Source organism: Psittacula echo, assembly GCF_963264785.1.
Source record: "Psittacula echo genome assembly, chromosome: 6".
Classification (NCBI taxonomy): domain Eukaryota; kingdom Metazoa; phylum Chordata; class Aves; order Psittaciformes; family Psittacidae; genus Psittacula; species Psittacula echo.
This window is the reverse complement of record NC_137743.1, coordinates 60606652-60631996: the sequence shown is the minus strand read 5'-3', so window position 1 is coordinate 60631996 and position 25345 is coordinate 60606652. Positions and strand designations below refer to the sequence as shown.

The following is a 25345-nucleotide window of genomic DNA, read 5'->3' as shown; positions in this document are numbered from 1 at the left end:
TTGAACAATCTGAATAAAATATTTGGAATCAGTCGTGGCTAAAACTGAATTTTTATAACACAGGGGAAGGGATTAAAAGGCATTAAGTCTGTCACTCTAAAGAATGTTGGCAGTATGGGCCTCTTCTGTTTGTCCTCTTAGGGCTTTCCTGGTGCCTGGTTTGTATAAGGACAGTTGTATGGTATCAAACAAAAGGTGTAGCTACCCTAATATTTCTGCCTCCAAGACAATGAATTAAGTAATGACTTACGCAATGTGTGCTTAAAAAAAAAAAAAAAAAAAGAAGTGTAAGAATGGGGTAAATTTAAATGACAACTCCTTTTGCAGCTTCAGGATTTTCTGACTCCAAAGAGGCTGTATCGCCATATGAATAGATTAGTAATTAGTTATCTTCACTGGACTTCTCTTCCACAAGTCTGTCTAGTTTCCCCTGGAGCCCATATAAACATTTAGCTTCTTGTGGCAGGTCATTCCACTGAGTGGCACTCCCTTAGTGGAGAAAAACACTTTTGTTTGTTCTGAACTTGTTCCCTGCTAGCTTCAACTATTTTCCACCCTTGCCCTGATGGTTATACTTTCATAATCTCTGTTATATCCCTGAGGTCAGATTGAGGAGTTCCAATTTACTTTGTTGTTTATTGCTAGACTTTTTCTAGGGTTTCTTCACTAAATTTTCAACTCAAAGGTTTGCATCTGGAGGGGAGAGCAGACGATGACTTCAGGCTCACATTAGAAGTGAACACAAAGTTACCTAAGCCATTAGATGGATACTGTAGCCACTTGCTCTCTCTTTGTTGGTCACATATATTATTACTTCAGTAATGGTGAGTATAAGGAGAGAGAAGCAGAGTTTTCATCCAAATGGCTGTAAACTGATGTAGTGATGTGTGTTTTTTCTCTGGTTGTTTTTCTTCCACTCCCCACCCCCAAGTGGAACCAGTAAAACATGACTCTGTCAGTTATGCATCCATATGGTCATATTCATATGAAGTGGTAATACTTTTTTGTGGCACTAGCATTTAAACTAAGCTTCCTAGTTTCAATGGAAACCCACCCCGTTTAGAGTGAACAAATAGGAACAGGAGGTGTGTGCACTGAATGGTGTGAGGCAAATGCTAAGAAGAAAGGTCCAGAGTAATTTAGATGGCTTACTATTGCACACCTGAAGGCATGCCTTTCTTGGTGCACCAAGCTTTAGCACATATGCTGCGAGAAATAAGGCAGTTATATGAGTGAGGAATGGGGAGAGTGAAAAACATCGGCAGGCGGAGGCTGTTGCTACAGAAGCGTGGAACGTTTATGCAGAAGAATTTGTGTGCTGTTGTCTGTATCAATTGGTCTCTGCTCTGTCTCACAAAGCAAGTGATTCATTGCTTTTTGTTTTAATTTCCTGGATTGCTAAAAATAAAGGCGAACTGTGACTGAAATATTAATCTTTAAAAGTAAAAAAAAGGCAAAAAAGCTGATGTCTCATGTAAGTAACTGAACTTTATTTCAGAATAGATTTATACTATGGCTATGAATAATAAATGCATTTCTTTAAATAATGAATAACTTATGCCACAATCTATTTTTACTTAATCACTTCCCTATTTATTCCTAACAGATGTTCCTGTGCACAATACGATGCACTAGTTTTCTTTTCCTATTGCTATTCATTCTCTAAGTATGTGGTTATCTTTCTTGATTTATCAGTATATTTTCCTCTGTGGAATGCCAACCCATCTTATTTAAAAATGTCAGAATGAAGCATACTAACCTGTTGGATCTTGTGATTTGAAAGTATTGGACTTACACCAAAAAAATCAGTTGCTTATCTATTGATGCAACCAGCAGGAGGTGACTGGCGGGATGTCAGGCCTTGCTGCTAATTTGCTCTTTATAATAAGCTGGAAAATTACTGTTGTACCATGTGTTCTGGTAAATTGGTAGGGTTCTATGATAATACACATTTTTTCATACTATGCAAATATAATTTGTATTTGTAAATGAGTTTTACTTTCTCGAGGAATTTTGATCAGGTCGTAAAACAAGTTAGCAGGGGAGAACCATGAATTTCTTGAATGACTGTCCCGCAGGTCCTTGTCCCAGCAACAGTCTGCACTGGTGACTCAGTGATTCCTACTGCAGAGTTGTGCAGTGACTTCTAGCAGAACAGTCCTGTGACTGTTTTCTCCAAGAGGTTTTATGCACAACCAGGACAGCTCTATCTAAGAAGCATTCTGAGGGTTATTGCTTCTCTTGACCTGAGAAACGCTGTCTTCTGGAGCGTGTGTGTCTTCTAGTGGGAGATGACTGGAAGGTAATTTAGCTTAAGTAACTGGAGGCTGTGACACTAAAGAGTTGACAAACCTTGTTAGATGACTATAAGGCTATCACATAGCTATGGGATAGCTGTGCTGCTGGACGTTGCTGTGTACCTGTGGGTTTTGGGGTAGCATGTTAGGTGTAATGTGTTCAAAGAGTTGTGGGGAAAGTACAGACAAGCATCCCTGTGGACAGATGCTAGCCAGTGTGCCATCACCCCTGTGCTCCGCAAGACCTGGCCATTATTATGGGGCAAGGGATCTTGAGGGCTGTGAGGGGCAAGGGCTGCCTCAACAAGCACTCTCTGGGCAAACGCCACCGGTGCCACCTTGGCGGGCCTAAGAGCTGTTCCCCGTGGCTGCTCTCGGTGAAGGACTGTGAGGCAAGACTGAAGGCCGGCTGGCCCTGCAAGGAACACTAGTAGCTCCTCGGGAAAGGCAGTGGCTCTGGCACGTACCCTCCTCTATGTACTGCAGAGAGCGCACTTTACCACTCACCCCCACGTGGGGGAGAACGCCGACTTAAACTCTCCTAAGATGCTCTTTGGGTGCAGCCGCCATAGGCCAGCTGCGGAGCCGGTACTGGTGGCGCCCTTTGCCTCTTCATCCCCCCGAGCGGCTCTGGGCTCCCCCGACCCTTTCTGTTCCCCTAGTTTTGCTCCCCCTGCAGCACCGCACCCGCACGCCGCCGCAGCCCGAGCACCCACTTCTTCCGCTGCGCCAGACGAAGCTTTCCCTCACCCGCCCCACAGGCGCCTGGCGCGGCGGCTACCACCGCCCCTAGCCACCCGGCCCCGCCCGCCAACGTAGGTCCCGCCCGTCCACAGGACCCCTCTACCCAACCGGGGCTGCCCCATCGTGCGCCTGCTGGGCCGTGGCACCCCCACCAGGCTCCCCAGTAGGGGATGCGGCATCTCCCACCGCCCCCGCCTTTTGGCCCCGGGCGCCGGCGCCTCTCGCCGGCCGGGCAGGGGCTCGGTGTGCTGAGCGCGGGTAGGCGGTAGCCGGGGCGGCCCCGGCTGGCTGGGGTCCTGCGCGGCGGCGGCGGCGGGGCGGGCGGATCAGTGTCTCCTTCACTTCGCCCTCCAGTGCCAGCGGCTGCAGCAGCGCGGCCTCCTCACGGTGAGACCTGCCCTCGCCCCCGCCGCCCTCCCGCGCTAGCCAGGTGCAGGCTCCGGCGCGACCCGCCTTGCGGGAGCAGGGGAGACGGGCGGGGCTCGCCCATGTGCGAGCGGGCGTGCAGGTGGCAAGCGGGGTTGGGGGACGCGTGGAGTCCGGGCTGGCGGGGCCGGAGGCGCCTCCCGCAGCGCCCAGGCTAGCGGTGTGGCCGCCGGGGCGGGGTTTGTGTGTGTTTCTCCGCACGCGTTGTCTCCATTCGCCTCCCCGCATGGCCTCCGCAGCCGCCGCACCTTCTTCGGAGTGCGGCCCAGGCCGCGTTACATAAGGGGCGTAGGGGAAGGCGCGGCGGGCGGGGGTCAGGCCGGGATGTCCAAGATGGCCGCGTGGAGAAGTTCACCTTGCCGCGGCAGCGGGCGCCGCTCGTCCTGGCCGCGGGCCTGGTAGCGGCGGTGGCGGGCCCGGGCGTGGGGGAAGGAGCTGGCGCTGGGCGCCGCCGCCCGGGCCCTGCCCTTGGGGAGTGCGCCGCCGTCCCATGCGTTCCGGCCTGGCTTTGCGCAATCCCTTTTCGGTGCCCTCCTCTGCTGGGAGGCTGTGTTCCGCCCCGCTTTCGATTTCTGAACACGTAGTTCTCTTTCACATGTTTAATTTCCATTCGCTTTTCCGTGGAAGCTCTAAATTGGCCTAGCCGTGGCTGCTAGACCAGTGTGTCCGCTTCCGAGGTACAAGTATGGAGTTGAAGCAAGGGCAATGAGGTTTGTGGTTTTTTTTTGTTTAAGCTGTGGTAGCAGTGTAAGTCTAAAGGTCAGCGTGTGTCCAGTGTATTGTAGCAAAGAAATCTTTGAATAATATCGGTTTCTCTGTTGCGGTTTACACTACTGAATACAATTTAAGTGTAGTTATTGCTATTTTTAATTCATTGCATCAGTACGCTAGTTTTTTTTTTTTTAAATTATAGCCTGATCTGGCCTGTATCCTGGTCTTCAATGTTCAAAACTGTTAGAAATCCATATAGAAGACCTTGGCATTCGTTTAATTGTAGGGCATGAGAGAGTTTTGAAATACTACCTCTAAGGAAAGCAGTGATGTAATAATTCTGATAGCATTAGATAAAACCAGAACTTTTCTGTTCTTGAGATGTTTGGGGTTTCTTTACCTTTTTTGCAGAAGAAAGGCTCTCAAGTAACAGATCGGTTAGGCTTTATTTTTTTTTTTTAGGGTGTCATGAAACAGATCAGGGCGGAGCTCCCACTTGATTTTAAAATGAGGAATAAGATTATCTGATAGTTGTTTTCACAGCAAAGCTCTTGTTAAATCTTACTTGTATTTGAGTTACTTTTAATTAATAGTTTTTGAGTGAAAGACACGTCAGAATAAGAGCTGAAGAAAACTATTCCCGATTATAAGAATTTACAAAGCTAGTTAATTTGCCAACATTAGAGGATGCAGGAATGACTATTTTTTTTGGCTGTGTTTTCATTTAGTGGGCATTCTGATGATGGCAATGCTTATCGGGTAATTAGTATACCCCAAATTAACTCTTATGTTTCCCTTTTTGCCCATCCCTGTTGGTATGGGATTAGAATAGCAGTGTGACAGTTGTACTCTTTTTTGACTTCTTAGTGTAAAACTGGGATATGTAGGCTGAAATATCTGACAAATACTGGTCGGTTTCCTTGTGATGGGAAGGATGCTAAACTAAGCCAGATAAAATGGTGGCATCCTTATTACTGTAGTAATCTTTTGCATTTAGACACAGATACCGGTTTGTTAACTTCTCTCAGGACATTACTGCTTAGCATAAATGTCTTCTCTAATGGTTGTCTAGTCATATTTGAGACATTGAAAACAGAAGTGAAAAGCTCCTTTATTTATACTGTAGAAGCATGTCTGTGCTAAAGGCTAATATAAAACTTCAAAATTAGAAATAATTATTCTTCTGAAGATGTTAGTTAGAAGATTTATTCATTAAAGATGCATAGCTAAACTTTCTTTAAATTAAAGTGCTTATGAATTGTACAGTTGCTGTATAGTGGAAATTTAGAGGGGAAAGATAAGTGTTCCCACTTTCTTGTAATTTGGTCTACCACCTGCTTGTTTTTATTGAATAAGTAATAGGAGCCATTTAATGTCTTGTCACCAGGATTGGTATCTGTTCTGCTATAGATGTTTTGTTTTACTCCAGATGTATGTTATTATAGGCTTGAATTTGGGCTAAGTCTTTTTAATCTTCAGATGCTCTAAGTTGTTCTCATGTCTTTTTTTGTTTAAGAGACAATTTAACTATGGAAAACCAGACTTATTTTATGTTCTTGATGGATGTCTTGCTGTAGTGACATGGTCGTAGGGTTTAGAATTCCTTACCAACGAAGGGTTTTTAAAAAATAGTTAAGCTGTGAATGTAAATGTTTTTGCTTGAAGGTGGTTGAAGTTATTCTCTTACGGCTTAGGGATGTGCAGTAAGGTACTCTGGAAAACTGCATTGCAAATTGTAGAAAGATCAGAAAGTCTTGTGCCTTGCCATTGCTTGCTAGAAAAGTTTGGGCATTTTTTTTTTTTTTAAATAGTAACCGCTAGCACAATGAGGCTACATATGGCAGGTGTAATTATTTCTGGTTTTTTGTGTGTGTGTTGTGTTTGTTTGTTGTGTGTATGGTTTTTCTTCAATGTGGATGCTAGTCTGAAACAAGTCTCTAGTGGAATGGTGCCCTAAAGGAAATTTTTCTGAATTGGATGTTCCAGTAAAGTTTTTCCCATGAAAAGATGGGAAGAAACTTTTTGAGAGGAAACTTGAGAGTATTGCACTTGTTATTTTTGAGGTTCTAAAGATATTTTTCCATTTACTTAAAAAATCTGACAAAAATGATAGTCAGTTATGTTAATATGGCTTTCTCTGCAAAACAGAGGTGACCAATCAGTTTGAAAAGATAAGAGATGATTTTTTTTGGTGTGTGTTTAGCCTTCTTATGGCTCTTATCTAGTTAGTTTCCTTGTCCATGTGTCACCCCCACACCCTCTCTACATAGCATGGAGGAAGTTACTAATTCTTAAAAATGTGCAGTTTTCTGTGCTTTTGCACTGTAACAGTGGCCTTTTGGTATTGAAATCTTGGGATAACAGTTAGCCAAAGGAAGGTACAGATACACTCTATCTTCACAGGGAGGAGAACCATACAGGCCCATGTGAGACCTTAGACTGCTATCTGTCCATTGAGCCAGGGAGGCTGCGTGGTAGCTGGTCTTGAATGACAGGTTTTTTTACAGCAAGATTGCCAGAGGCTCCCCGTCTTAGAAAGGGACTTCTAAAGAGTGCTTTTCTCATTGACCCAGCCCTCCTACTACTTGCTTGTTTTAGGCTAACAGCCCCCAGATTTCAGCTGCTGTATATTCTAGGGAGGGAGGAAACTTCAAGAGAAGTTAATGCTAGTTAATAGCGCTAGATGTTCCCTTTAAATTTGTATGTCTACTATTTAAAATACAAGGCAAATGGTGTTGCAGAACAGATATGCACTCTTGTTACATTTTGAAAATAAACCCTTGTAGGTCCCTACGGCTGATTTTCATAAGCATCTGTCAAATTTGACTCTGTGGTACAAGGACAATTTGCAAGTTTCCTGGTTTTTGGTGATCATTTCCAACTCTGGAAATATGAGCTGTTAGTTGACTTCTGATAATTAAACATGTATGGAGAAATCTACTTGAAAACTTAAGAACTGGATGATCTTGTAGTGCCTCTTGTCTACAAGCAAATTAGTTCAGCCAAGAAAAACACTGTTCACAGTGACCATCACTGTGAAAATCTATACATGTTTCAGAGAATACTGTAATTGTTTGAGCCATCTGTCTGTTAAATGCCTTCATATATGAATCTGCCTTAAAGAGTATTTTTAAAGGGTTGTGGTAGCATTTTTTATGTATGTGCAGTGGTAAAAGGTTCACTACTAATTAGCCCATTACCTTTCAGCTCCAATGGCGATTCCTCCGTCATATGTAGACCTTGGCAAATCTGCCAGAGATATCTTCAATAAAGGATATGGTAAGAATAGTACCTTTTATAAAAGATGGTGTTTGCGGTGCAGCAATGAATTGCCTTTTTAAACCTATATGTGAAATTGAATGTTTGAATGCCTGAGTTTCTGGGAAGGGGGAAGCAGTGGTGGTCTTGGTATCATTATGGTCAACTAACAGATCATTGGTGGTTTATTGTGGGCTGCTCTGATGTGAAGTCTGTTAAATATTACTCCATTAGCTACATAAATGTCAGAGGTGTACAGGCCTGCAAGAGTGTAAGTGTCAAGTGTAATTAAACTTAGGAGTACACTTTGTTTACCAGTCTGTCTGAGCCACAACATTTGTTGCTACAGAAAGGGGTACACACCATTGCAACACTGGCCTTTTTTGGAATAGAAAGAGGAGTAGCTATTGGGATTAAGAGTCCTTCAACATTTTCAAATGTTTTAATACCAGGCGGTTGCATAAACAAATTCTGCTTTGTTACAGTGCTATTTCTCTTTCTGGTCTTTGGGAATGCATGTGGGGGCTTTCTCACCATGACTGTCACTCAGCTCTAAGGGTAACAACGTGAATTGATATTCCCATAAAGCCTACATTTATTACAGTTCCAATGGCTGTGTATTTCCCAGTGACTTCACTTTTACAGGTTTTTTATTTTGAGATATTTATTCTTGGTGCTGAGAGAGGAATTTTATGTATTGGGGTAGCTCTTCCGATGGTATTGACTTACAAAGCTGATGCCATCCCAGAAGCAGCAAAGAATGCATTTTGTCTGTCACTAAATTTACTTTGGAAGTCACTGGTAGTTAAATCATAGAATAGTTAGGGTTGGATCTTAAGATGGCACTTAAGGTCATCTAGTTCCAACCCCCCTGCCATGGGCAGGGACAGCTCACACTAAACCATGCCACCCAAGGCCTCATCCAACCTGGCCTTGAACACCACCAAGGATGGAGCATTCACAGCCTCCCTGGGCAACCCATTCCAGTGCCTCACCACCCTAATAGTAAAAAATTTCCTCCTTAGATCCAATCTAAATTTCCCCTGTTTTAGTTTTAACCCATTACCCCTTGTCCTGTCACTACAGTCCCTGATGAATGGTCCATCCGAAGCATCCTTGTAGGCCCCCTTCAGATACTGGAAGGCTGCTCTGAGGTCTCCACGCAGCCTTCTCTTCTCCAGGCTGAACAGCCCCAACTTTCTCAGCCTGTCTTCACACGGGAAGTGCTCCAGTCCCCTGATCATCCTCGTGGCCCTCCTCTGGACTTGCTCCAACAGTTCCATGTCCTTTTTATGTTGAGGACACCAGAACTGCACACAATACTCCAAGTGAGGTCTCACAAGAGCAGAGGGGCAGGATCACCTCCTTCGACCTACTGGTCATGCTGCTTTTGATACAGCCCAGGATATGGTTGACTTTCTGGGCTGCGAGCGCACACTGAAGCTGGCTCATGTTCATTTTTTCATCGACCAACACCCCCAAGTCCTTCTCCCCAGGGCTGCTCTGAATCTCTTCTTTGCCCAACCTGTAGCAGTGCTTGGGATTGCTCTGACCCAGGTGTAGGACCTTGCACTTGGCATGGTTAAACTTCATCAGGTTGGCATCAGCCCACCTCACAAGTGTGTTGAGGTCCCTCTGGATGGCATTCCTTTCCTCTGGCGTATCAACCGAACCACACAGCTTGGTGTCATTGGCAAACTTGCTGAGGGCGCACTCAATCCCACTGTCCATGTCACCGACAAAGATGTTGAACAAGACGGGTCCCAACAGTGATCCCTGAGGGACACCACTCGTTACTGGTCTCCAGCCAGACATCAAGCCATTGACCAGAACTCTGTGTGCAGCCATCCAGCCAGTTCTTTATCCATCGAGTTCTTTATCCACTGAGTGGTTCACCCGTCAAATTTATGTGTCTCCAATTTAGAGACTGAGAGGTGACTATCTGCTTTATATGATGATAGCAGAACAGAACTCTTGGCTTGTTCGAGAGTAGCCTTCTCTACCCACTGTGGCATCTAAAACTTAAGAGTATTACTGAAGTCAGTCTGTGGTTGGTTTTATATATGTATGTGTGTCATAGCAGTCACACTGCTAAGGCTGCTTGGAAAACCAGCTTCTTGGAAAATGTGCATGGTTTTAAAGCCTTTTGGTGTAACTTTAACTTCTGTTTGTTAAGGTTTTGGGTTGGTGAAACTGGATGTGAAAACAAAATCTGCAAGTGGAGTGGTGAGTTTAAATACCTCTTAATTCTATTTGTTTTTTTAATATGTTCTGGTATTCAAGTGGAAAGGATACCTTCGAGATGCTGTTAGTAGTTTATAGGTTATGTAAATTATACATAAATTATAAATAAATCTTGGTGTAAAATCATTTCAGAAGCCCCTAAAGATCTTACTGTATTCTGAATGTAACAGGGGTGTCTCACTGTTTAGTAATCTTCATAAATAAAAAGGTTTATTATTTGTCCCTTATGTCTGAAGGTAAACAAATAGCTGACAAATATACGAAGTATGTTAATATATCAGTGATAGTACACAGAATTAATTTCTAAAGTATCTTGTAATACTATTTATGTTAGGAAATTTCTGGCATCTTCATGCTTGTGTGAAGTAGTTGGCTGTGAATTAGCATGTTGAATCTTTCATTCCTCTTCAAAGATGTTAGTTTTATATTAACAGTCATGCAAGGTCTCTGTCATCCAAGCAGTGATTCCTGTAACTTTTTCTAGAACAGAACTTGCAAGATATAAAGGTTGATTTTTAGGGGAGTTTATATATCTGGAAGCTTTAACAGTGTAACTGGCTATTAGAAACAAGGTGCATGAGTTATGTGCTGTGTTTTTTTTCTAGAAGTCTGTATGCCAACTGAAACAGTTTGTAAGACCTCTATTATAGATGTAGTTGTTCTTATTTTACCTTATTTCTTTTGAGGACTACCAGTAATACTGATAAACTTCTGAAAAATCTAAGCCTTTTTGTGAATTCCGTATCAGTTATAAGCCATAGGAGTAATTGCTGGCATGTATATACTGCAAATGTTTAAAAGCAGAGATAAGAGATAATGTAATAATTAGCTGCTCCTGAAGCTATTACCACAAAGGTTGCAGTCACTTATAGCTGTGCAGTAGAAATAGCACAAGGCAAGAAATTAAAGCTTGAAGGTATTAGGACTTGAAGTTGTGTAGTCCCTGTCACTTGCCAAGTAATAGACCTTACCGGAATTATGCAACTATGTGGATGGTTTAGAGGTTCACTAACGTGATAGAAGTAAATGTCTTGGCCATAATTAAATTTGATCAGCCACTATTAAAGAGCAGTCTCGTCCATGCTTGTGAGGTGCAGTATGTCTTGGGCTGTGAGAATAGGAATGCTTACAGAGTCGTAACTTCAAACCCATATTTCCTTTTGGGGGAGGTGAGTCTGAGGAGGTGAAAATAGTACTGTGCCTGGAGGAAGTCGGAGATAAAATTTTGACTTATGTGTTTTAAGAAGTTTAAAAAATAAAATTCTTAAATCATAAGGGCAATAATATTTCCGTGGAAATTGCTCTTTAACATGCATTTGCAAAACAAATTGCACTTTTGCTAGCTATTGCCTTTAGTTTCTGAATAGATTACTTGTTCTTTCTGAGAATCGAATAGAGACTTTGCAAACTACTTAGTTTAACAGGGAGATGAGAGTGATATTGCTAAGTTTTATCTACTTTCAAGAACTCCAAGTAAGACTGTACACTTACCTCATAATTCAAGTATGAATGTTCTTCCTGTGTGTCATTAAAGCAGAGTGCCAGGGGAATAGGAATTTGATAGCTGCCAGTAAAAACATGTGTGCCTGTGGCTTGTATGAAATGACTGGTGAATCAGACTGAGAAGTCTTACAAAGCAACAAAAATCCCCAAGGAACCAAACCCCCACCCCCAATTTGAAAAATGATGGCATTCTATGACATTGTACAGTTGTACATAGTTTATCTTTGAAGATGGTTGACTCGAATAATGGAAATACATATGTGACTTTCAAAGAATTTTGCTGGAGTTGCATTATGTGCCTTACAGTGTTTCTGGGCTCTTGGTTTGATGTTTAACTTGCTCCTTAGGAGTATCAACTTAACCTTGTATCTCAAGAACTTGTTTCTGCTTTCAAGCAGAATACTTACAGTAACTGCTGTCTTGCTTCTGAGTTATGTTGCAACCCTGTACATTTTGTAATAGTGGCAGAAACTGCAGTGTGATGGGAAGTGGGGACAGGACTCCCATGTGGCACGAATTATCGAGTTGTTGTCCATGTTGTTCCCTCTTCTCCCTCCTCAAGTTGCCTAATGTTGTTAAACTTGTAGCATAGAATAGGATGATCTTGGTATGTCTGAAGGAAAGTCTTTTCCCTTTTGGTGCTGTGTAATGCTTTCAGGATCACATTAATCTTCTGTATAACATGAACACTATCCTTTTTAGGAATTCACAACGTCTGGTTCATCCAACACAGACACTGGAAAAGTGAATGGGAGCTTGGAGACCAAATACAAGTGGGCTGAGTATGGGCTGACTTTCACAGAAAAATGGAACACAGATAACACACTGGGAACAGAAATTGCAATTGAAGATCAGGTAATAGATTAGGAGAGTATTTATTTGGTTTTCATAACTAGTAGAACTAAATTTATAGCTCTGTCTTCTCCCCCTTCAACTAGATTGCCAAAGGCTTGAAGTTGACATTTGATACAACCTTTTCACCAAATACAGGGTAAGAATTGTTTAACCATTTAACCTTATTTAGGGCAGTAACAACACCCATAGTCTGTCAGTGTTCATCTGATCTATTGTAATGACAGAAATGTTTGTATGGTTTGCTGTTGATCCAAATTAGCAAATCCCAATGCTAAAGGCTTATGCTCTTGAGCATCACATCTTAATCTACAGAGTTAATACTGGACATTTCACAACAGCGCACTTTGTTTATTTTCTGTGATAGAAATATTTGGAAGATTGCAGGAGGTATGAAAATGCCTCTACATCCATACAAAATGCTTGTTCGCAGTAGCCCTGTGCTTTCTTGACAGCCTAGCTGTGCTTTGGCTCAGTCTAGAAGATGAATGTGGATGCGTATACATTGCGTAGAGTCATATGGCTCAAATTTGGCAGTTTAAGGAAGATCATACCTTAAGATAATTTTTTCTCTCTTTCAGAAAGAAAAGTGGTAAAATTAAGTCAGCTTTTAAACGTGAATGCCTAAACCTAGGTTGTGATGTTGACTTTGATTTTGCTGGACCTGCAATCCATGGTTCAGCTGTCTTCGGTTATGAAGGCTGGCTTGCTGGTTATCAGATGACTTTCGATAGTGCCAAATCAAAATTGACAAGAAATAACTTCTCTGTGGGTTACAAGACTGGAGACTTCCAACTGCATACTAATGTGTAAGTACTGACAGGTGTGGCCAGATTTACAGAAGCAGCCTTTCCCTACTTTTCCTTGTAGTTAAAATACAAATGTTGGAAGTACAAAGAGGTGCTTGCAAGGCTGTTAGGTGGAGTTCATTTTTCAATAGGAAACTGTATAAATGGTAAACTGGTTACTTTGTATCTCTCTCTTTCAAAGCAGTAAGTACCTGCTGCTTGTTAGCACTTACAGCCTGATGTACAGCTTACCGAATACTGACGTACATCCAAATTGGAATTGTAATAGTTCAGTTACACAGAGCTGATCATAATGCTTTTTCCAGCTTTCCCATTACATGGAATTATATCTGACTAAGGGCAGTATATTTGTTAGAGGTAGTAATTAGCGTTGCGCTGTGTAAGTAAGCCAGTAGTAGTTCCTGGAGCAGGACTAGAACTTGGTTTTTGGACTTTTCGAGTAGGTTCATCTTCTTGTGTGTCTGGGATGAAAAGTGCATGAAACAGTGTAACTAAACAAGTATAAGACATCTTGTTTATAAACTTTCTTCAGACTTGCTCCATTTAGATCTTTAATATTCTTCAGAGCAAGGTGATCAAAACCTTCTGAAGAACATGTTGTTTTCAATCCAAGTCAATAAAAATTGGCATGTTTCTAGTGTGTTCAGTTAGGAAGTGACATGATTTTTGAGGTAGAAGTTTGTCCTTTTGGAGGGGGACGATGGGCATTGTGCATTTCTGGGCTTTTGGAAGTTGAGTATGGGGGGAAGCTGCTAAACACTTTAGTGTGGACTAAGAATTCCATTTCAGTTTACTAATGTCAAATATCATAACAGCTCTTTTTAAAAAGGTCATCTTATTCTTTAGGAATTTTATATGTATTCAATAACCATGGAGTTCAGAATGCCTGTTTCTTAACTATTAACATTTATCTGTTAGTTTTTTAAGAATGTGATCTGAAATTATATTCAAGCACTTAGTTCAGCATTAGTGCGAGAATTAGCTGTAGCACCCTGAAATACCTTTTTCTTCCATGAATTATTGCAGTTTAATTTTGCACTTAAGCCTTTGTCTCCTCTTCACTTGTTGAAAAATGTGAAGCAACTGAGACTTTCAGAATTCACATGTACATAAAAATTTCAAGTACTTAAAAAAAGTTGGAGTTATGTAAATACAGGAAACTAACTTTTTGCTTAATTTGGCAGCAATGATGGTTCAGAATTTGGTGGGTCAATTTACCAGAAAGTGAGTGACAGTCTTGAAACTGCTGTAAACCTGGCTTGGACAGCAGGTAGCAACAGCACTCGCTTTGGCATTGCAGCTAAATACAAGTTGGATTCCACTGCTTCTATCTCTGTAAGTATTGATCTAACCAAAAGGGTTACATTAAACGCTGTGCTCTTTCAGTTTCTGCTGATCTGTGTGTTAGTATAAAAGGAGGTAATAGGTCAGGAAGCTGCATAGGAATTACTCTTGCAACTCAGACAGTTATAATAAAATGTATTTTATTTTATTGTATTGCATTACAATATGAATTTTATTTAAATAAAGGTTTAATGTATTTAAAGTCTGTATTGCTGCATACAGCAAAGTCTTTTAGAATCTGTCAGATGTGCTACTCTAGAGAACTTAATGTATTTTAAAAAAATCGGAAAAAAAAAACCAAACTCCTTCGTGTCTAGTTCTGTAACATTGTGTAGTTTTTTTAAAACCAATTTTGGGGGAGCTCTGTCATATTCTATGTAGGAACTCTGGTGATACTCGTTAAAAAGGTGATATACAGAGTTTTGTGTATGTTTCAAAGTTAGAATTGAACCTGGATTGTTGGAGTCATCCTGTAGAGGAAGTGAAGTGAGATACATAATTTTACACATACTGTTTATGCTGATACTATGAGATGTTTGCTGCTTGACTGATTTGACTTGCAAGATGCCAATTTTTTTGTAATAATACAAATGTGGAGGATTCTTCTGAAGTGGCTTGTTTTGGAACACTGTGGTGGTAAATTGCTATGGTCTTCTGAAAAGCAGGGAGTGGGAATGGTCTCCTGCCGAACTACATTCCGGTATCAGTTCTCCCAACCCTTATGTTCTGTATGCTCTTAAATATGTTACTTCAGCTGTAAGTTGGGGGGCAAGGGCATAGTTGGGAGGAGAGAATTCAGTAAGCGTAGAGATGTTGAAAAAGCAAGTAAAATTTGATCAAGTTGATAATGACAGTGTTGCCATAGTTATTCTAGCTTCTGAATGACAATAAAAACCTAATCAGTTACAGCATTTCAATTGCTTTGTTGTGTGTATTGTTTGGTGGTTTGTTTTTTGGTTTTTTTTTTTTTTTTTTCCAGGCAAAAGTGAACAATTCTAGTCTAGTTGGAGTGGGTTACACCCAGACCCTGAGGCCAGGTAAGGGTTATTCCATGAATTATGTCACATACGTAACTTTTATTCATCACAAAGAAAATCTTTGGGATCTGTGCATTCATATGCAGCTGTTTCCTTCTTCAGAGTAATTTTGTCTTGAAGGCAGAGTAAATGTGTTATAGTAGCTTATCTTGCATGTCAAACCTTTAGCTAAGCAAGACAAATTCTGTTGTACCTGGTGGTGTTTCTGCAACATAGTGTATTGAATGATAGCAGGTCTTGAAATAGTCATTAATTGCCAAAAGATGACACTTCCTGCTCTTTGTAATTAGTAAACCCTCCAGAACTTAATTTGTTCTGATTAAATATGAAAACACCTGCTAATGCTATATTACTATTGGTTAACTCCTTATTTGAAAACCAGTAAAAAATCATAGTTTCATTCCATCCCTTCCTTGGTGCAAGTGTCTTTCTATGCATGATTTTTCTCCTTTGCACACCTTGATGTGGAGTAGAGGTCTTGTACTTATCAATTAGAGACTGCATATCTGCTTTATAACATCTACAAAAAACATCCAGGTTGATTCACATGACTAGCTTTAAATAGGTTTAGTGGGTAAATTTCTGTAGAAATCTTTTGAGAAAAGTAATGGAATAGGAAAATAGCTACAACTGGGACTATAACTCTGATTATATGTTGTAAACATGCTGTTTGAAAATCTTACAGGTGTGAAGCTTACACTGTCTGCCCTGATAGATGGAAAGAGTATCAATGCTGGTGGCCATAAACTTGGTCTTGGCCTGGAACTGGAGGCTTAAAAAGATGAAGAAACTGCTGCAGAGAAGGGATATCAGAAGAATTTGGCCTTAAAATGTATTTCCAATGTGACCAGCAGGCTTTTCTTTATTCCCCCTCCCCCCTCCCCCCCAAGAAGGATGACCTAGAACAAGAGCTGTATTTGAAGTATTTAGACAGTTACTTGTTAGCTGGTTTCTAGTTAAATTGGTTACCCGTCTAGTTAAAATTCTGCATTAGTGCAGTCACTTAAACATTATTTAAATGTATTTAACTGTTTAATGCGCTACCCACAAATAATGAAATAGACATTTATGAAAACCGTTCAATTGTGTGCATGTTTGTTTTTATGTTCCTTTTAACATTTGATATTGATATTGAATGAGAAATGGATCAGCGGATGTTTTGAAATGAGGTCAACAATTTTGTTAAATCACCTGAAGAAGAAATTCATTTGGTATCCCAAGACAAATTATGAATAAAATGAGTACACACACATACTTGTGCCTCAGATATTTTAAGAGTTAAGATATAAGGGTAGTGCTGAGTTAAGTTTTAACTTTTAATTTAAAGTAATCCAAGAAGTAGTGCTCTGTACCTGTGTGCAATTAAGGACCCAGACCCATGACAACACTTAATATAGATGGTTTTCATCGAACAGTTGGATTCCTCAAGCAAGTTGAATGTGTTTTTCTGTAGGTAAGATTTGTCATGACACAACGGTTTAATTCCCCCTGTGTTTCACGGCCAAGATTTACAGCAGTACTAGTTGGCTTCTTGATGCAAAGAGTGCAAAGTGATATACTTGGCACACTGAGATATTTTAAGAGCTGCTCTCTGATGGCTGTTGCCCGAGGGGTGAAAAACATCACCGCAAACACACCTTTTGCTTATACTTGTATGAAGTGAGACATATCTCTGCAACTGAATGTAATGGTGTAATGGTATTGCAGCCTACTTATTCCAACTGCTGTGAGAGGTTTCTGCTTAAAGTGACTGAAATAAAGGCTTCATTTTAAATGGAGATGGCAGAAATGCATCCGATTTTGCTTTCCTGTTGACAACTATATCTTGGCGGATAACCATTTTAAGTTGAGAAACATGCCCAGTAATGGTAAAACTCATCTTTTTGCAGGAAAGATTAAGAAAGAATAGAAGTATAAGGGATAGTTGGTCTGTGAACATAGTGTCTTTTAAGGTCAAATGTAACTAGCTGTGAATGCTTTTAATAAGAAATATCCATATAAGAATGGGGCTTTACTGAGTTCAGGGGAGTGCCTGGAGACTTGCAGTCTGCAGTTCACAGCATCTTCCTTTATAGGGTGTGGCTAGTTTATGATCAGGAAGCCTTATCTCCCGTTTGCAAGCTGTGTTCAGTTCATTCTGAATTAGACTTCACCCCTGTTAGAAGTCCTCGTGATTTGCTGAAGTTCTTGAGTCATACTGCATTGTTGTCCTCAAATTCTTGAATTAAGTACTCTGTTGTAAACTGTGTTTAGGCTTTAGCTGTGGAAAAGCTGAGCCACCTTTGCAGAAGACAGAGTGGAGCTTAAGCTTCCAGCTCAGGCTCTTGGGCAGGCTTGCTCTTCTGACTAGTTTTGTAATGTGACCACAACATAAGGTTTGACAGCATTTGTGCTTGGGGGAGTACCTTTACTGCTGTCACTAAATGCCTTTGTCTGAGGAGCACTTCCACCACTTGGTGATGGAAGAGGAATGTAAGGTGCAATTCATTGCACTCTTACTGCATGGTAACATTTGTGAACTGTACTTTTAGTTTGAAGTGTTTTCATGTACTAGACCTCTTAAAGCTAGTGACTGTGCAGCCAAACATTTGACTTTTAGTGTGGGTTCTCTTTTTAGTATAACTGTTTTTGCTGCTTCACAGTGTGTCCAGGCTTCTTTTCTTCAACTCTTCATACATGTTTGTAATAGAAAGCTTTAACCTATTCATTTTACTCTGTTCTTATGTGCATCACTTTACTAGTCCTCACCCTTTAAACCTTAATTAATTTGTTATAATGCTGATAGGCAACTGGAGAAATAAAAGGGCTTTGCAGTAGGTAAGACAACTGTGGAAATGTGAGTTTTCCTAAAATATTTTGTCATAAATCACTACTTTGAGCATGAAAAGGAAGATCAGTGGCTATCTCTTGACATCCCTCAAGTGAGGCTTACAAAAATGGCTTTCAAACTTTCAAGTGTGTTAAGCCATGGTGTAATTGGAGTTTTGTGGCAAGGAGTGTCAGTAGTTTAAATAGGTCCATTTTGTTAGAACATGTAAAAAGGCTTAATAATAGCTTTAAGTGCTAGCCAGCCTTTTGTCAGGTGTCATTCTGAATACAGCAAAAACACTTGAGTTAACCAATGACCTGAGCATGGCTGTGCATCTTGTTTGTGTGAACTGTAGCATTGCATTCCTGCCTGGTGCAGCTGGAGTAGGTGCTGTCTGTGTGTGTATCACAAGGAAAATAATCACGCTTTAACAAATAAAAAACCTTTCACGTGAGATCATGGTGCCCTGGACTTGAACACTTATGTTTATTGTGGTGTAGAAATTCTCCAGGTTGTTTTCAGTTAACCTTGCACTCTTCACGGGGTTCAGCTTGGTGTGGTATATTCTTAAATCTGCCTCTTGCACGCTGGTTTTTCAAAACCAGGAAATTTATTTGGAACTATTTTGGAATGGCCATGGAAACTTCACCCCTCAGCACCATGGTGCAGGTTCTTTATCGCTGAGTTAAAGCTAGGTGGTAATAGAGTGTGCTTACTGCCCTCTAATGTCCTGTTCTGGCGTTTGGCTTGTTATGGCAATAGTCCGTTTCCTGGGCACAAAGATGCATTTAAATCTACAGTGACGGTGCTTCTGCGGGAAGTAGAACCTAGCAGACAGAAGGCATCCCGTGCACGGGTGATTCAGCCTGGTTTATGTCAAAGGTCCTTGTTTCCTTAAGGTACCAGTCAGCACAGATGAAAGTAATTCTATGCAAGGTAAGCCACTAATTATGATAAGTGCTGGGTCATGCCTGTGGCAGTAGTGTCTTAATGGCAGGTACAAATGCTTCCTGTGAACTGGCAGAGAGGAAAACCCCCCAAAAAGCTGGTATGGTTGTTAGGTGGGGCCCCATTTGTTGCAAACAGTTTTGTGTTTGTCAGCCTCCCTTTGCGGTGGAATATTTCTCTTCCTGATCTGGAACAGAAATAAAAACACTGATTATATCAATCATTGTAGTGTGTATTCATTGTATTTTAGTTACGTCTTCCTTCTCGTGATTGTTCCTGGGCCTGCCTTTTAGCTGTCCATTGTATTAATCTTTCCACATGCTTCTGAGTCAAATGGAAAGTAATAAACTACTGGATTAATTTTTGTGAGCGTAACATATGGCATCTTCTGCTGTAGCTGTGAGTTTGATACTGATGCTCATATAAAAGACGCATACTTTTTGTGCAGCAATTTCTGAAAAATATGCAGTTGAAACTCAAAAATGAGATTAGATGTGGGGTGTTACACACAGATTTGGTTCAAGTCTATACTCATATTTACCTACTGGTGTTGGCAAGAGTGCTGACAGGCCTTTAATGATAGCAAGCAGTCAGGATGTTTCAGCTCTTAAGTATTTGACCTTTACTGCAGCCCATGTTTTTGAATGAGAATTTTCTGCTGAAACCAATGCCATGGCAATACCTGCAGTACCCTTTATGTTGGTTAACAGTAGCACACATCAGAAATGTTTCAAGGCTTTGTGAATGTTTTCATGGGATGTTCTCTGTCCATGGGGGAAGATTCTAATGCTAATTGATTTTGTTTAATGATTCTGCATTGTTAAAAACTCAGTACCATTTTTGCTTACTTTGCCTGTGCTCCTATGAGCTCCTAAGGCCAGGCTAGTCTAGTGTGAGGTGTCCCTTCCTGTGGCAGTGGGGTTGGAACTATATGATCTTGCATGTTTCTTACAGCCCAGGCCCTGCTATGACTCTATTAAATGCTAAATGGCTGTTACACAGATCTGGCTAAATCTTGGTGTCCTTTATAGGGCTGGTTTGGGTGTGCAACTGAGTGAGCTGCAAGTGCTGAACCTGCAGCTGTGCCTAGCACAAGTGGGGTGGCTGAAGGAGGAGGCAGCTAGTCAGGAACCAGAGAGTTTTGTCCTTGGATGTTTTATTGACCTACGGTGCGTGGCATTACGAAGAACACTCCTTAACTGAGCCTTCGCTTGGCGCGCATAACTTCTTAAGTAAGAAATCATGAGTTTTGCTAAGCTGTGTTTGGGGCTTGGCTCTCACGTGGGGAGATGTGACCGCTCTGTTTGTCCTTGCAGCTGCTCAAAGAGCATTCCTGTAATTTACTACTCCTAGTGCCCGCGTCCGTAACTGCTTCGGCAGCGGCTGCAATGCCGGGCTGTGTCACACCGTCCCTGCTCATAGGTGCGACCGTGGCGCCGGGGGGGACACCGAGCGGGAGCTGCAGCCGCGCGCCTTGCCGCGGAACGACGGCGCCACCTGGTGGCCGCTGGCGTACACTCACCCGTCTCAGGGGAGCCACACGTAACTAACGCGGGTGTTTCTCGGGTACCCTTGCTTAGCTCACCGACAGACAGAAATCAGCAGGGAAATAACTGCGGTAAGGCTAATTCATTCTAAGGATGATTCTGAGCTATAGGAATAGAACTCGAGGAGGAAAACCACAGCGTATGCTGGAATTTGGGTGCCCTCCTGCCCTGTGTCTGAGAGAACCAGGCAGCACCTGTTGACCTCTAAAGGAGCAGTTGGTCCTGTTTTCTACATTTGGCTGCCAATAGAGACTCTAAACAAAATTAATTAATGAAACAGGTTATCCTCTCCACTGCTGCTATGCTCCTGGCTTGGCAATACCCTTATAGAAATCTCCAAACGCTTCAAGATACCTGGATTTTTAAAGAGGTGTTCTGGCCACCCTTGGCTTTGCAAAGCGCTTGCTGACAGGATGACAGGGCATACCAGCTGCGGAAAAACAGAAGACAAAGGGGAAGGATGCAAAATGTTGCCTCACTTGTGGTTCTCCCATATCTGGTGGCATCAGACACTGTGATGAGGCTGGACCAACTGTGTGGTGGCCATAGGGTGTGCCAGCACTGTTTGGCATATGGCTGTAGCCCAGGTGTCTTCCACTGCTACAGCCTAGATAGCTCACAAACTCTTCCCCCGTCTTTTCAATTAATTTGAGTCCTAGTCAAGCAAGTGGAGCATGAGGACAGGGATGAGAGCCAAGCAAATCTGCTCAGGGCCTGTAGCATGGGGATACTGTGGTGAAGCATAGGTACCCTTTTGCTTGCTTGAGCTGCTGGTGCTGTGGGGAGCTGGCCTTCCCTGAGAAGCAGTGACAGGGTGGCCAGCACTGCTGTAAGTAGCGGCTGTACCACACTCCCCTTCACACGGAAGGGCTGTTAACAGCTGTTGTGCAGGATATTTCAGTGGAAGGTAGGGAGCGGGGACAACTTTTCTTCACAGACAGACAAGGTTTTGTCTTTCCTGGACAAAACCAGAACACTACTGTGATACTAGTGGATCCGTGGTGCCAGGCAATGAGCCATGTGGCTGGCACTGCCGCCCTGGGCTCCCCACTGCCTGCTCCTAGAGAGTGCCTTACTGTGTCCTGCTCCTCTCTTCGAGAAGTTTGAGATCCTCAGGGCAGTAGAAGCGTTGATGAGGATGATCAGGGGCTGGAGCAACTCCCGTATGAAGACAGGAGAAGAAAGTTGGGGCTGTTCAGCCTGGAGAAGAGAAGGCTGTTTGGAGACCTCATAGCAGCCTTCCAGTATCTGAAAGAGGCCTATAAGGATGCTGGGGAGGGACTCTTCATTAGGGACTGTAGTGACAGGACAAGGGGTAATGGGTTAAAACTTAAACAGGGGAAGTTTAGATTGGATCTAAGGAAGAAATTCTTTACTGAGAGGGTGGTGAGGCACTGGAATGGGTTGCCCAGGTGTCGTGGTTTAAGCCCAGGCTATAAATCAGAACCACGCAGTCTACTTCCCCCTCCACCCCCCAGAGGGATGGGGAGGAGAATCGAAAGAATGTAACTCCCACGGGTTGAGATAAAAACAGTCCAGTAACTAAGGTATAACACAAATCACTGCTGCTGCCACCAATAATAATAATGATAAGGGAAATAACAAGGGAAGAGAATACGATACCGCCCGCCGGAAAAGAGCCCGACAGAAAAGAGGACATGCCCTTCCGGGTAGCTCCCAGTTACATCCCCCGGCATGACGTGCTGTGGTATGGAATACCTCTTTGGCTAGTTTGGGTCAGGTGTCCTGTCCCTGCTTCCTCCCGGCTTCTCCTCCTCCTCCCTGGCAGAGCATGAGACTCACAAAGTCCTTGGTCAGTCTAAACATCAGTGTTATCAGCTTTGTTCCCAGGTGTCGTGGTTTAAGCCCCGGCTGTAAATTAGAACCACGCAGTCTACTTCCCCCCCCCCCCACTCCCCAGAGGGATGGGGAGGAGAATCGAAAGAATGTAACTCCCACGGGTTGAGATAAGAACAGTCCAGTAACTCAGGTATAACACAAACCACTACTGCTGCCACCAATAATAATAATGATAAGAGAAATAACAAGGGAAGAAAATATGATACCGCTTGCCGGAAAAGAGCCCGACAGAAAAGAGGACGTGCCCTTCCGGGTAGCTCCCAGTTACATCCCCGGGCATGACGTGCTGTGGTATGGAATACCTCTTTGGCTAGTCTGGGTCAGGCGTCCTGTCCCTGCTTCCTCCCGGCCCCTCCTCCTCCCTGGCAGAGCATGAGACTCACAAAGTCCTTGGTCAGTCCAAACATCAGTGTTATCAGCCCTGTTCCGAGGCTGAAAGTCAAAAACACAGTGCTGCAACAGCTACCAAGAAGGAGAAAAACTGACTGCTACTGCTGAACCCAGGACAGTATCCACCCCTTATTCCATACCATTCACGTCATGCTCAGATCCCACATTTTCCATATACCCTCACTCTCATTTCAGTGCACTGTTATCTTAGTGCACGGACCAATTCCTATAAAGCTACTGAGTCCATTCGGTTCATGATGTTGGGCTCCATCTCTTGTAACAGTCTTTCAGGGCAGAAGAAGCTGTGTGCAGTGTTGGATCGTTGCCTGCTGATGCTGATCATTCCTTTACTGTAGAACTCATCCGGTTCTATCAAAGTTCATTCTCTGTTGGGATGATGGTCGGAGGGAAGTCAGGGCCAGTCGCTGGTGCCCCGCAGACTTCTAGTTGATGGCTATAGCAGGCAACAGCGTACAATTGAGTTCATTGTCTGTTTTCCCCTAAAATCAAATCCCCTTGAGGTACGCATCGGACTTCCCCATCTTCCTGCATTACCCACCAAGTATATCCAGGTCCCTGAGCAAAAGCAATCCCACGAGTGGGTTTGCCTTTACCTGAAGCAGGAATAACCCAGACTGTCTTCCCCAGCAAATTCTTCACGTGCACCACAGGAACTTTGTCCCCCTCTACAATATGTAAAAGTTCTGACTGGGCTGGGCCAGCCCTGTTGGCAGATCCTCTGGTGTTGACCAACCAGGTGGCCTTTGGTAAGTGTGTATCCCAATGCTTGAAAGTTCCCCCACCCATTGCTCTCAGTGTAGTTTTTAACAGCCCATTATACCGTTCGATTTTCCCAGAGGCTGGTGCATGGTAGGGGATGTGATATACCCACTCAATGCCATGCTCTTTGGCCCAAGTGTCTATAAGGTTATTCCGGAAATGAGTCCCATTGTCTGATTCAATTCTTTCTGGGGTGCCATGTGGCCACAAAATCTGGTTCTCAAGGCCCAGGATAGTGTTCCGGGCAGTGGCATGGGGCACAGCGTATGTTTCCAGCCATCCAGTGGTTGCTTCCACCATTGTAAGCACATGGCGCTTGCCGTGGCAGGTTGGTGGGAGTGTGATATAGTCAATTTGCCAGGCCTCCCCATATTTATACTTCAGCCATCGTCCTCCATACCAAAGAGGCTTTAACCGTTTGGCTTGTTTGATTGCAGCACATGTTTCACACTCATGAATAACCTGGGCAATAGTGTCCATTGTTAAGTCCACCCCTCGATCACGGGCCCATCTGTATGTTGCATCTCTGCCCTGATGACCTGAAGTGTCATGGGCCCACCGGGCCAAAAATAATTCACCTTTATGTTGCCAATCTAAGTCCATCTGAGCCACTTCAATCTTAGCAGCTTTATCCACCTGTTGGTTGTTCTGGTGTTCCTCAGTGGCCCGACTCTTGGGTACATGGGCGTCTACATGGCGTACCTTCACCACCAGGTTCTGCACCCGGGCAGCGATATCTTGCCACAGTGCAGCAGCCCAGATGGGTTTACCTCTGCGTTGCCAGTTGCTCTGCTTCCATTGCTGCAACCACCCCCACAGGGCATTTGCCACCATCCATGAGTCAGTATAGAGATAAAGTACTGGCCACTTTTCTCGTTCAGCAATGTCCAGGGCCAGCTGGATGGCTTTCACCTCGGCAAACTGACTCCATTCACCCTCTCCTTCAGCAGTTTCTGCAACTTGTCGTTGAGGACTCCATACGGCTGCCTTCCATCTCCGATGCTTTCCCACAATACGGCAGGACCCATCAGTAAACAAGGCATACTGCTTTTCACTTTCTGATAGTTTATTATATGGTGGGGCCTCTTCAGCACGCATCACCTCCTCCTCTGGTGACATTCCAAAATCTTTGCCCTCTGGCCAGTCCATGATGACTTCTAGAATGCCTGGACAACTGGGATTTCCTATTCGAGCTCGTTGTGTAATTAGTGCAGCCCATTTACTCCATGTCGCATCGGTTGCATGATGTGTAGAGGAGACCCTGCCTTTGAACATCCAGCCCAGAACGGGCAACCTGGGTGCCAGGAGGAGCTGTGCTTCAGTGCCAATCACCTCCGAAGCAGCTCGAACCCCTTCATAGGCTGCCAGTATCTCTTTCTCAGTTGGGGTATAGCTGGCCTCAGATCCTTTGTATCCCCGACTCCAAAAGCCGAGGGGTCGACCTCGAGTCTCCCCTGGAGCTTTCTGCCAGAGGCTCCAGGTAGGACCATTCTCCCCAGCTGCGGTGTACAGTACATTTTTTACATCTGGCCCAGTCCGGACTGGTCCAAGGGCTACTGCATGAACTATCTCACGTTTAATTTGCTCAAAGGCTTGTTGTTGCTCAGGGCCCCATCTAAAATCATTCTTCTTCCGGGTCACATGATAGAGAGGGCTTACAATCGAACTGTAATTCGGGATGTGCATTCTCCAGAACCCCACAGCACCCAAGAAAGCTTGTGTTTCTTTCTTATTAGTTGGTGGAGACATTGCTGTTATTTTGTTGATCACATCTGTAGGGATCTGG

General features: G+C 43.2%; 1 protein-coding gene across 4 annotated transcripts; it reads left to right on the top strand.

Annotated features, from left to right (window-relative positions):
- Positions 1-3267: 3267 nt before the first annotated feature.
- Positions 3268-17003, top strand: VDAC2 (voltage dependent anion channel 2). 4 transcript variants are annotated; one of them, XM_080620981.1, is made up of 9 exons: positions 3276-3471; positions 7386-7457; positions 9613-9662; positions 11886-12038; positions 12122-12174; positions 12617-12844; positions 14029-14179; positions 15168-15225; positions 15911-17003. In XM_080620981.1, exons 2-9 carry the CDS (start codon positions 7391-7393, stop codon positions 16000-16002), a joined length of 852 nt encoding a protein of 283 aa, XP_080477107.1. In that variant the 5' UTR covers positions 3276-3471; positions 7386-7390; the 3' UTR covers positions 16003-17003. The 4 variants fall into 4 exon arrangements, with proteins under 4 accessions (XP_080477105.1, XP_080477104.1, XP_080477107.1 ...); XM_080620979.1 differs by lacking the exon at positions 15911-17003 and having other exon boundaries at positions 3268-3428; positions 15168-15776; XM_080620978.1 differs by lacking the exon at positions 15911-17003 and having other exon boundaries at positions 3271-3471; positions 15168-15776.
- The last annotated feature ends 8342 nt before the right edge of the window (positions 17004-25345 follow it).